At 36.8% G+C, this 13,203-nt stretch overlaps 2 protein-coding genes across 4 annotated transcripts; both read right to left on the reverse strand.

Moving 5' to 3' along the window:
* Positions 1-601: 601 nt before the first annotated feature.
* On the reverse strand, positions 602-9,240 carry LOC107691366 (methyl-CpG-binding domain protein 1-like). Of its 3 annotated transcripts, none has more exons than XM_016489937.1 (17): positions 9,169-9,240; positions 8,281-8,654; positions 8,002-8,139; positions 7,086-7,209; positions 6,637-6,995; positions 6,459-6,541; positions 6,312-6,343; positions 6,059-6,229; positions 5,120-5,182; positions 4,981-5,013; positions 4,815-4,895; positions 4,379-4,543; positions 3,694-3,921; positions 3,536-3,610; positions 3,247-3,342; positions 1,938-2,072; positions 602-1,856 (listed from the first exon to the last, which is right to left on the reverse strand). In XM_016489937.1, exons 2-17 carry the CDS (start codon positions 8,619-8,621, stop codon positions 1,380-1,382), a joined length of 2,601 nt encoding a protein of 866 aa, XP_016345423.1. In that variant the 5' UTR covers positions 8,622-8,654; positions 9,169-9,240; the 3' UTR covers positions 602-1,379. The 3 variants fall into 3 exon arrangements, with proteins under 3 accessions (XP_016345423.1, XP_016345425.1, XP_016345424.1); XM_016489939.1 differs by having other exon boundaries at positions 9,093-9,169; XM_016489938.1 differs by lacking the exon at positions 9,169-9,240 and adding an exon at positions 8,739-8,837.
* Positions 9,241-9,918: 678 nt separating this feature from the next.
* Positions 9,919-12,662, reverse strand: LOC107691389 (CXXC-type zinc finger protein 1-like). Its single transcript, XM_016489958.1, has 7 exons — positions 12,436-12,662; positions 11,905-12,020; positions 11,707-11,807; positions 11,446-11,598; positions 11,187-11,272; positions 10,260-10,412; positions 9,919-10,179 (listed from the first exon to the last, which is right to left on the reverse strand). Exons 1-7 carry the CDS (start codon positions 12,436-12,438, stop codon positions 10,033-10,035), a joined length of 759 nt encoding a protein of 252 aa, XP_016345444.1. The 5' UTR covers positions 12,439-12,662; the 3' UTR covers positions 9,919-10,032.
* Positions 12,663-13,203: the final 541 nt, after the last annotated feature.

The following is a 13,203-nucleotide window of genomic DNA, read 5'->3' on the forward strand; positions in this document are numbered from 1 at the left end:
TTTTCATCATGCAGACACTGTGAAAGTGACAAAAACGGCATGTCCTATACTGAATCCTGTAGATGAGGAGGCTACATTAAATTGTAGGGAGTTACATTTACATCGGGAGAGGATTATTTAGATTTTTTTTTTTTTTGCCATATCCACATGCATATTTATTTGAGTGGTACCATTTTTAAATGGTAATTTTCAATGTAACATCAGGGATGCAGAGCACATTAGTAAGGTCGCTGTATGCAGAGCATTGAGGAAAGTGTCTCGCTCTCATGCTCTTTCTTATAATATTGGTGTAGTTTTCTGAGCACAAACCCATCGAAAATAAAGCTGATTACTCTATGGAATGGAAGGATGCCAGATGGAAGGTATCTGCCGTAACCACCACCACAGCTGTTAAATTTATTTGGTCATCTTTATTTCCTACAAATAGAAAAGCAACAGTTATTCTTTTTTCCTGTTGGATATTAATATTCTACCAATACTTGGTATTGTGGCCATCTCCTCTTCATCTGTTTTTCATTATTTTGCGAGCCTTCTTGCTGTTGGCTGAGTAGAAGTCAGACGTTAATTTCATTTATTCTAATTAAGAAATGCAACAGTTTGGATTAGAGAACATTTAATTATGTGAAAAGAGCATTAAACTATGTGGAAAAAGCTGCAGTGCACTGAAATAGACTCTGAATGATATTTATTTAATATGTCAAATGCTTGTAAAGTCATATAGCCTACACTCATGGACCTTTTATGCTTAAAGCTTTACCTTGATTGAATTATGTTTTTATACTTCATTTTAGCTGCTTTTTTTCTTTTGCCTGTAGGATAGAAATTAATATTACTTAAATAAGTGACTGTTCTGCCACTTTTTACCTTTGATATTATAACAGTGATTAAGAATTAAAGTGACGTATTGACTCGGAAGTATGCGGACGTCTTTTTGGTGGGAGCTGTTGCCATGGTGAATCATAATTTCCCCGGAGCTCCATTGATCACGGCTTTTCATAGTCGTGGTGCACGCGCTAAACTCAGAGTCGATTGAACTCCATCTCAGTGTAAGTCAACTCCGAGTTCAAGTTGGAACGTTTTCAGTTGTTTCAGCTGGTTGAACCTCCTTATTGAAATGGGCCCCAGGGTAAGTAAATGATGACATCATTTTTATTTTTGGGCAAACTATCCTGTTAATGTGGGAAGTGATATTAGTCCTTTTTGTGGATTAAAGTAACCATAAACTGATTAATCAGTCAATGTAATGCTGGCCCCCTTCTAAAAAAAAAAAAACAGTGCTCTAATATTTATATAGTCGAAAGATATTCTAGAATAGTTCAAAATTAGAAAATAGAAGATGTATTACTTGAAGACCAATTCCCATGTGCTGAATAGTCTCTCTATACTTTTTGTTGAGTTATGCAGTTTTCACAGCGTTCCGTTTCTGAAAAAACGAGGAAGTCACAGGTAGCTGCCCGTTCAGGAACCACAGGCTCTGACCCAGTCGTGGATTTTTTATGCCCTGAGCCCTGGCAGACCGCGTACCTTTCTAGGTCCTCGAGGAGGGCAACAATCTCTTTTGTAGTGGTGAGACGAGACGGGTGGCTGTCGTAGAGTCTGTGGGTGGGCAGGAGCGGCTGTCCCTGGACGCTGATGTGGTAGTGGAAGTTGGGCTCAATATGAATAATGGTGTCTGCCATAGTGGAGCGCTTAGAGCACTGCATCAGCTGTAACTGAGGGCCTTCCACCACAACACAGAACCAGAGGACAGGAAGTACTATGCTACGAAGAGATCTCAAGAGAGTCATCAGTTCATGATTGATGTCGATGCCTTGGATGGTGGGGTCATTGTCTGCCATGCTGAATATCTGAGTGATCTGCAGAAGCCAGAAGTACATAATAATTGCTACTCCCACGACTTCCGTATCACACACCATATGCCTAAAACGGCTTCTTACCGACGGACAAGACTCGTCCTCCTGCTGCTCCTCTTGACATAGTTCCTGACCTGACAAACCATGTGATCGATTCCCTTCCCTCAAACTCTCTCCAGGGCAGTTTGGTGGAATGGCCATAGGAAGAACCCCTGGTCTCTAAATAAATGGGAAGTGGAAATAAATATATAGTATATAGTGAAATATGTATATAAATGATATATACAGTTAAAATCATTACTAAAATCTCATAACTTTAAAATTTACAATTTAAAATAACTTTGAAAAATAATGCCTATGATGGCAAAGCTGAATTTTCAACATGTCTTGTGTTACATGATCCTTCAGAAATCATTCTGATTTGGTGCTCAAGTCAGCATTCTTATTATTATTAATGTTAAAAACAGTTGTGCTGCCTAATATGTTTGTGGAAATTGTTACAAAAGTTTTGTATCTTTGACCAGAAAGTTCAAAAGAATGGCATTTGTTTAAAATAGAAATCGTTTGCAACATTATAAATGTATTTACTGTCACTTTTGATCAATTTATTGCATCCTTGATGAATGAAAGTATTAATTTCTTTAAAAAGTTATTTTTTTTATAGATGTTGCAAATATTTAATTTAATTTAAAACATTATCTAAAAGGCCATGCATTACTGTTATTTTCAGACTTTTTTCTCAAGATAATGTGAAAGCAAACAGGACTTTAGTGTCAAGACAACCAAAAATCAATGTAATTACTGAAACACTGCCTTCTCATTCAGCTTTGAAGTCGCCACTTTAAGTCTGCCTTCTGCACCTCATTTTTTCCTCTCTGCGTGGGAATAATATCAGAAGCGTACAGCTATGCATGAACACTGGTTAGATCAAACACTGATTGGTACAACTACAATCTTGAATTTATTTTACTTTCACCACCCAACCTAAGGAAAGACAGCACCTCAGATAACCTTACTGGCTTACTGTTTATTTCCCACTTGCTAATCTTTGTTTTTATTTGTTTAAAGGGGTCATATGATGCTTTTTTAAAGATCATTATTTTGTGTATTTGGTGTAACAGAATATGTTGACATGCTTTAATGTTCAAAAAAACAATATTTCCAGATAGTGAGGTAGATATGTGGGGGCGTTAGAACGAGCCGTTTTAGGGGGGCGTGGCAGCGTCTTAACTTTGATAAAGTATATCTCTTTGGTTTTGAGACTTTAGTCTTTGCAACTTCAGGGATCTTATCTATGCACAATCAGCTTGTAACACTCCAAAGAGAAAGGAAAATTTGAAATCGCATCATATGACCCCTTTAAGCTGAAAACAGACAGGCATAAGGAGCTTACCGCAGACAGAAGGGCTCTGCTACTGATACCACTGACTTGAAGCCCATTTTCTCTGATCATCTCTGCCCGTCCTATACGCAGCTGGGGGCTCATCGTCTCAAGAGATAGGGATGACAGAATTGAGATATGAACATATTTATATAGGTCTGTTCAAATAATACGAAAATGCAACAAACCAAATAAGCTTATTTATGTCTAGGGAAAACTGCTCTGGAATTAATTTAAGGAATCATTATGACTTGATTAACATTATATGGGTATTATATTCATTTTCATGGTGAAAACATACCTCAACTTTCTGTGGATTGTAGAGTGGGATGTTGTTCATCAAATGACTGTTAGCAACATCAGTATAAACATAAGCCTAAATCAACAAGAAGAAAACCAAGAAGAAAGTTATTAAAGCAAACAGGAACAAGTGGAAATGCTTTATAGATTCTGGAATACCTTTCTATTGTAACTGGGATGAAGGAGCCTGTTCCGATTCAGCATCTGGGCAACACCTGAGGTATGCGCCTTTGGCACATACGATTCAGTCTCGTTATCGGAAACCTCAAAATGCCACAACTTTTTGGACCTGGGTCTACTACGTCCATATGTGTACCGTGGCCTGCCGTGTGTAACCCAGCCCTGAGAAAAGAGCATCTCCGCTTCATCCATGGGCAGCAAATGCTTCTGTTAAACACAAACATTGAGACAAGATTTATTTATTTTTTTGCACAATTATTGAACCTATAACAGACATGTAATAATATGGATGAATCGTTAGGGATTTAACTGTTCTGATTCCACTAAACTGCATTTTGTCATACACATGACTAAAATACACATAACAGTACTAGGCTCAGTTTGTTTATTGATAGATTATTTAAAAAGAACAAGCTTAGAGTCATTCATTCACAATGAGTTAAACTCTCACTAAATAGTCAAAATTCACTCTCAATAAACAGTTAAACATGTTATATAATATATTACATAAAAACAAATATTATTATATGAACCAAAAAAAAAAAGACAGAAAATAATCCTAGATTTAGTGGACAACTAAAGGTTTCAAAATAATGCACCATAAAACAACATTCTCAAAAGTCAATGCAAATAATACAATTAAAATGATATTATGGAAGCCCACCATAGCCTCTCTTTGACACTGTCGTAGACGGCATTTCTGTCTTTTCTTATTTCTGCCTCCAAACTTGGGTTTGTCCATGCAAAAATCACAGCTTCCGCAGTCTGTACGGCGAACGCAGCCTTTACACTTCCCACAGGAACGGCGACGTACTTTTGGTACACCCATCTGCAAATCAAGAAAAAACAAATCACTATTTGAAGAATATTCAGGACACTATTTTAAGTCTCTGATTACATCTGACTGTATTAAATATTTGCAGCTTAAGCCTGAAGCATCAAGCAAATTTGCCTCAAGCAAATTTCAAAAAAAAATTCAATATATCCCAACTAAGAAGAGAACAAATACTTTGTGAATCTCTTCAAGCAATGTGCATGTCTGTGATCAAGGCACTTGGATCATGTTACTGCAGTGTATTTAACTGGCTAGCTAGAAATACCTCATCCAGGCCATTGTCACCATCATTACCCCCAAAGAACATAGACAGATCCTCTGAGTCACTGTACTGCAGATAGGAGCTCTGCTTACAGGAAAACAACATTTAGATATAGTTGTTCTACAGGAATCCCTCAGATTAGTTTGAGAGATTATTTAAAAGCTTTTACCTGTGATTCCTCAAAATCATCTGAGACTGAGGGCTGAAAAATAAAAGAAGCGGGAGACTGAATGATTAAAACTTTTTTTACAAGCATAATGAAGCACCGTGTGAAAAGAACAGTGTAGTTCAAAGCATTTTATTCTCACTTGTGAAAAATTTGAAGCTGTGCTTAGTGATCTGGCCATGTTTGGAAACTGCCACTCTGATGCCTGTGGATTAGATAAAGGTGAGTAAAGATTATATGATCATTAGACACAAAGAGTAACTCAGAAAGTTACTGTTCAGAAGTTTGAGGGCTGTAAGATTTTTTGCTTTTTTTTTTTTTTTAAAGAAATTAGCATTTTATTCAGTGAAGACATTTATATTGTTACAAAAGATTTCTACTTCAAATAAATGCTGTACTTTTTAACTTTTTATTTATCAAGGAATCCTAAAAAAAGTGTCATTGCTTCCACAAAAATGTTTTCAACATAATAATAATTACCGGAGGAACAAATCAGCATATTCAAATTATTTCTGAAGAACATGTAACAGCAGGAGTAATGGCTGCTGAAAATTCAGCTTTGCCATTACGGGAATAAATTGCTTCTTAAAATATATTAATGTAGAAAACTGTTTAATTATTCAATTATAATAATATTTAACAATATTACTGTTTTTACTGTATTTTCAATCAAATAAATGTAGTCTCGGTGAGCATAAAAAACTTGCAAAAAAAAAACAAAAAAAAAACACTTACCAACCCCAAACTTTTAAACAATTAAGTAACTCATGAAAATGTGTGGATTTCATTGTGCATTTAATTCATGACACAAATGCCACGTGGAAACAAAAGTACAGTGTAAAAAGACATCAGTGGGGGCAGTACAAAACTGAGGTTCTGACAAAGCCATCAAACAGAACAGATCATAAAAACAACCTAAATGCGCTTGGTTTGACATTGCAAGTGTGGGCAAGGGTCCAAACACTTTCCAAGGCCACTTATTATTTAGTATAATGCAACAGTTTAACTATATTCTTATTCTTACACAAATGTCCTTACATAACATAGAATATCATCTACTGACTGAAAAAAAAAGAATTACCTTTACAGCCCTGTCTTTATGGATGGGGCGCAAACACTTCCGTTTGCGACACTTAATGACTTTACGAGAGTGGATATTGAGTCGTAGGCGTAGCCGAGCATTTCTGCAACTAACACATTTTCCACAGTCCACTGTATTTTGGCAAGCCCGGCATCGGCCACATGGAACCCACTAAGAAAAAAAAAATACAAATAAATGTGTTTTTATTTGTAAGGCAACACATTACATAAAGCCAAAAAAAATGAAAACATACCTTTTTGTAGGGTTGTCTTCGTCTTACTATTGCTAAACCAACAGAAAAAAATAACAATAATAATAATAGCGTTAGCTGAAATACACTATTGCTGCTTACTTGCCTGCACTCACAAACTGGAAAATAAATGAATACATTTTGACTTACATGTGTTACCCTTTAGCCTGCAATTCTGGCACATAGTTTGTCCCTCTTCAAAAGTATAGGTTTTATGACATCTTAGGCAGACACTGAGTACAAACAAAAAGAACAGAGTGAAGAAAGATATTAACACCGCTGTTTTTGACATTTAGGCTATAGTGTAAGAAAAAGAAGCATTGTCTACCCAAAAAATTTTTGTGGATTTCCACTGGCACCATTGATGGGCCTATCTGGGGCCACAGACACTGAACCGCCCAAAGGAGGAGGAGTTGGATTCGCAGAATCTTCAGTCAGATCAATAGTAAGTTGTGCAGTGGCACTTGATAAAGCGGTATTTGTCTCAGGACTAGTATAGGTATTGCATTTTGGAGTGGTCACTGTATTGGCACCCTTATGGATTGAATATGAGCTCAACTTCGGAGCTGTACCATAGCTGAGACTAGTTGAAGATCCTGGATTGCCAGCTGCACCACCTGTATCTGCCAATTCATTTGGAAAACTGGGTACAGAAACGTGTGCCTGGGGAGAATCCAATTTCCTTCTCTATGGATACCAGAATGTAGATATTAGTGGGAAATATGTGAATAAATTGAAGCCAAAAAAATGAAGAGAGCATGCTGAACAACATCTCACCTTTCTTCTTCGAGGCTCTTCGCCAAGAAACTGGCCCGTTTTAAAATCAAAATTTGTGAGGTCCACAGATTGACTTATATATTTCACAAGCTCAACCCTACTTCTTACTTTATGACCTCTTGGACTGAAAGGAAAAAATAATAAAAAAATTAATGGGTGATGCAAAATGAACGTGCCACACAGTAATGCTTTAGCATTATATCATTTACTCACCAATGGATGCTCTGCAGTGAATGGATGCCACAGTCCAAACAGCTGATAAAAACATCACAATAATCCACACGATTATATCAATTAACGTCTTGTGAAGTGAAAAGCTGCATGTTAGTGATAAATTCATTGAGATGTTTTTAACTTCAAACCATTGCTTCTGGCTAAAATATGAGTCCTCGATCCATAATATTGCTTTTTCCAGTGAAAAACACATCCCGTTAGAATCAGGAGAGAAATATGCACAGATCAAGCACCATTTACAAGCAAAAACTGTCCAAAACAGCTCTAAACATATATATTTTCAATATTTTGATGTGAGAGGACAAAAGCAGATAGACTTTTTCACTGGAGGAAGTGTTATTACAGACTCACATTTTGGCCACAAGCAAGGGTTTAACATTAAAATGCCTTACAAACATGCATTTGCTTTTAACTTCACAAGAAGACATTAATCGATAAACTGGAATTGTGGGGATTACTTGTGGAATGTTGTGATGTTTTTATCAGCTGTTTGGACTCTCATTCTGATGGCACCCATTCACTGCAGAAGATCTATTAGTGAGCAAGTGCTGTAATGCTAAATTTGTCTAAATCTGTACAGATGAAAGAAAAAACAAATTATCTACATCTTGAATGTTATGAGAGTGAGTACATTTTTTTTATATTTCTAACTATTCCTTTAATTGAGTCGTTTTTACAATACCTCATATAGTATGTATCACTACGTCCTTCACTGGTGCCTGACCGACGAAAAACCTGTTTGCGTTTCCATCCTTGCCCTAATGATGGCCAATCTTCCCAGTCATCATCTACCTCGCATTGTGCTCTCCTCCTCGGTCTCCTAGAAGAAAAAGCAAAACATACAAAAATATGTTTAAAAAATAGTGAAGTGCATAAGAGAAAACTTATTCATTTTCTATAACTCATCACTTAAAGTTTGATGTGAGGTGTTTAATTATTAGAATCCAGGTCATGTACATACCCAACACCTCTGCCACCTCTCTCTCCAGTGCTTTTCCTAACACTAACCACACTGCCGCTCCATTCGCTCCCCACAAGGCTCTCTACTTCTCCATCAACGCTCGGGGAATCGACATCATCACAGTCTTCTTCGAGTGGCTCCAACCAGTCACAAGGTGGTTTGTCGACGTCTTTGGAAGACTCACCCTCCTTCTCAGTTACAGCTCCCTCTTCGTTTTCATCTGTGACATGATTCTGAATGTCTGTGCTTTCTGTGGGCTCTTTGCTTTCCTCTGTATTTGCATCTATGACTTCGGTTGTTGGTTCTGCAGGTGCCTCAGCCGCTACTTCCTCGGTTTCCATGTTAGTATAGCCTCCCTGTTCTTCTTATGACAGCTGCAATAAGGAAACACACATTATTGGGGCAACACCCAGATACAGTGTTTTAAGCAGCAAACAATACTTGTTCAGTTCTTCTACCTTCCAGCACTGTAAATCATCTACTTTTTGTCCATCTGAAGCTCCTTCATTTTAATAACGTTGAACTATCTGAATAATCTCTTTGCAATATGTTATGCATTCAGCTCAGACTTCAGCTCAGACACCTGCATCTGAATCCAACAGTCAGCTGACTGCCTATTGTTGCTCTTCGTGTAAATACCAAACGCTTTATCTTTTAAACCACGACTTTTGATGCGGAAAATGCTGTCTAGGTAGTCAGCAAACTAGGTTTTGAGACACAGCCTTACACGTATTAGCGCCAATACTTAGCGTGGTAGCTAAAATATTAGCAAACGCGAAATGATAGTAAATAAAACAATTATTGAGATTTACCTGGACTGATTGCTGTTTTTAACGGTCATGTTAAACTAAAATCATAAATACGATCCCGCCATTCCTAAAAACCTACCTGTAAACCCTTCAACAATCCTCACATTGATATATTTTAAATACTGAAACAGGAGAAGGACCGGAAGTGCTGTTGTAACCCGGAAACACGTGACTCGAGTATTTTGAATAAATAAAGTTCCCTGCTCACGTCTCAAAAAGCTAGACTGATGCTGCGCTGCTTGATGTAACATTTACGTCTTTGATGTACTGCTAGACGACAGACCTTAAGAGATTTAACAAAATAGCACGATAGATTTTTTTTCCTGATTACAAATTACTTTATCAGCGTAAACATGAGTCAAAAGTTGAGAAAGTAACATGAATCTCTGAATTTCGTCGTTTTTTATGTTGCTTTTCATAAATGGTATTTAATAATAAAATGTATTCATCATTATTAAATTTCAGACTACATCCCAATGTATATATGATATACTGAAAAACTGCTATAAACCCCTAGACGTAATAAATAGGCCTTTTATAAACATTGATGTTAACTACAGAGTAGGCTTTACTTATCATTAAACTTAAAAAACAAACAAAAAAAAAAACATTTAAATTGTGTATTTTTATGTCTAATTGTTATTTTGTCTCTGTTCTGGAAGCTTGTTTTACCAAGACAAATTCCTTGTAAGCATACTTGATCATATCAATATAGTATAGATAAAATAACTAAAAAATAAAGCAAGAAATCTGAGGATCACAACAAAAATTACAATTCCATAATTAACTAATTGAGCACAAGTAAAATGAATCAATGCAGACTGAAGGAGACACATGAAGAGAGTTTTAATATGAATGACATCATCCAAATAGTGACAAATATACAATATGAAAAGTATACAAATATAAAGAAATCATTTTTGAGCACAGATTGTTGGCATGGCTATCTGTCTTTGTTGCTGCGGAGGTCAGTGGTCAGAGGGTCATGCTGGATGGTCTGGTGGAGCATCAGGGCCAATAGTCCTGCTCTGTTGGTCATGGCCGTCCTCACATTGCGTTCTTGTTCAAACAGCTCATCCAGCTTGTACCACTGTTTGGAGGGGAAAGTATGAGTTATAAGAAACTAAATTAAGACTACAATGAAAATAAGTTTGGAAGAACTTGACTGACCACTCTGACACGCTCCAGGTCCACCTCCGCCCGTCTGAGCTTCTCCCAGCAGTAATGCTTGTTGCACTTACGTTTCGAGACCCTGCAATACTCTCCAGTCGGCTCAAATACATTACACACTAGTGGACATCCACACACCTCATCTGCTGGGACCTGAGAAGAGAAAAACAGAGAAGTGATTTACTGAACACAAATCCTGTTATGACGAGATGTCTGAAGATGCGGTTAGTTTCGTTCAGGGGTTTTTCAAGCCTATCTTCTTGGAGACCCCCAGCACTGTATATTTTGTACGCCCCCCTTATCGGACACACCCAGTTCAGGTCTTGCAGTCTTCCACTAATGAGCTGATGAGTTGAATCAGGTGTGTTAGATGAGGGAGACAAACAGGTGTGAAAAAGCCTGGTTTAGGTGTTTACACAACACCGTTTTCAAATAAAAACGGAAACGTTATATGCATTTTGACCATTCATTTACATGACAATGGAGTTTTGGGAGCTTAAAAATGCAAAGTTTCTGAAAACAATACATTATTGTTTCTGTGTAAAAAGTAGCATTGCCAACTGCTGGCCTAGCATGAATACTACAGCATCTTTAGTATTTTGCGGATCCATGTGAACAGGGGTTGTTTAGACCAGTGGTTCCCAACCCTGGTCCTGGAGGCACCCCAACACTGCACATTTTGCATGTCTCCTTAATCAATCACACCTGATTCAGGTCATCAGCTCATTAGTAGAGACTCCAAGACCTGAAACTGGTGCGTCAGAGAAAGGAGACATGCAAAATGTGCAGTGTTGGGAATGTTGTCGTCTGTACATGAAACTTTTCCAAAATGCAAAGAAAAAAATTCCATTGTAAGTACAATTATTGTTGTGTAAACGTACCCTTAGTTTGAGCAGAAATACTGTGAGACCATCACTAAACTCTCACCTTTGGATCTCTGGAATGTTCTGGACATAAAACTTGGAGTCTCTTGCAGTATGTTTTACTCTGAGGGTTATTATTAATTTTCATGTCTGAATTTTGTTTTAAAATAAATCAAGTTCCATAATAGTCAAAAATCTAAATAATCAAATGAGATTAAATATAATTTTTGAAGTATTTAATTCAGTGCATAATTCCAAAAATAATTTTGGTCAAATTACCCACCCATAATGCAACAGAGAAAGTGACATCATAAAAGGCAAACTTGGATGGTAAACTTGAGAAACACTAACTTTAGATCCTCGACGCTTATCGATCTTGTACTCTGGAGTGCTGGATCGTTTTTCAACTCTCTCTGGCTCGACGTCTTTATCACGGTTCTTTTTCCGATAGCGTATCGAAAGAGATGGATCCAATTCTAAGAGATGAAGAATATTTTAGAAAGAATTAACACATATTCTAACACAACGTATTATGTTCAAGTGCATGTTTAAATATCTTGTGGTGAAAGTCTTTAGTCACTGACCCTGACACTGTTGGCAGTACCACTCCCTGATCGCTTTGGCCATCTTCTCTGTCACATTTATACAGTGACCATGGAACCACTCATTGCAGTTGTCACAACCACTATGGGAAAAGGATTTGATGAAAAATTAAGCACTCTGTTTGGACACATACACTGTCATACTTTCAGTGAGAACATGGTTGGAGAGATTTGTCTTACATCATGAAGCAGTTTATGTCTGGTTTTCGACAAATACAGTAGAGAGGAGTATTCTCTGCATCTACTACAGCTCTGTCCATTGCTGGAGTCTCGTCTATATCAGACATCTCGCTGTCCTATGATTTACAAATACATGAGCTATAACAAGCCACACTTAATGGAAATATCAACAGATTCAAAGACGATGGCACCCCACACTGGAAATTAGAAACATAAAATAATAACAAAAACAAAAATAATAAAAAATAAAGATTAGATATTCATTTGACACAAAAAGTACTTTTTACATGTTTTGACCACAGTTCAAAATCAGTAAGTCACAATACATACTAGCATGATAGCACACCTGTTAACAACAAATTCGATTACGTTAGCTATTAACCTATTAATATTTACTCCTGTTTACAATACAATTAGTTAAATAATGCGTTGTTTAATTTGCAACAATTGTTTTTAGAGAATTTATTTTTGTTTTATTTTGACTGCTCAAGATGCTGCTGAGATGCTATCAGATCATAATAGCAGACTTACCATCACTGCTCCCCGCCTTCTGGAAGATCCGATCAAACAGAGCAAACGAGGACTGATTAAGATAATACCTCACTGCATAAACACGTCTGTATCCTGAATGTTCCGACCTTGATAACAGTAAAATTCCTAACACAATACTACGAATTGAACCGATATTATAAACCTTATAGTTGTTACATTGATCAGTGGCTAACAGCGTCGTTTCGGGTCTGTTTGGGCCGGTTCGGGAAGAGGGTTGCTTGTCATAATAAAAGTCATCACCGGGGAAAAGCTATGTACATTTTCTGAGATTCTATGGTACAGTATAAATACCTAATAATCAATGTGTTTTCAGTAACTGTTTTATAATAAACAACAGCAATAATAGCAATAAAAACAACAACAATATTAACAAGGATACACATTATTATTAATATTAGTAGTAGTAATTATATTATTATTATTATTTAATAATTGTTGTTGTAAATATATTTTATTGCATTTATTTATTTGCAGGGGGTGTGGTGTATGTGCGTCCTATCAACACTATGACATGCTAACCAATGGATAATGATCAGGCAAAGCAACTGCCCCTACAGAGCAAGTAAGAGAAAATCAACCTGGCATCTGACGGACGATGGGATGAAGGTGGTGGTGAAGGTTAGTGAATTTTGAACTTGAACTTTGAAAGCGAACTTGACTGATCAAAGATAACAATAAAAAAAGATGTTATATGGCATAACTTGGCAATTGTAGAAAATAAGTAGGAAAAGGAAGCAACATTATGTA

Source organism: Sinocyclocheilus anshuiensis, unplaced genomic scaffold, assembly GCF_001515605.1.
Source record: "Sinocyclocheilus anshuiensis isolate Anshui unplaced genomic scaffold, SAMN03320099.WGS_v1.1 scaffold1154, whole genome shotgun sequence".
Lineage (NCBI taxonomy): Eukaryota > Metazoa > Chordata > Actinopteri > Cypriniformes > Cyprinidae > Sinocyclocheilus > Sinocyclocheilus anshuiensis.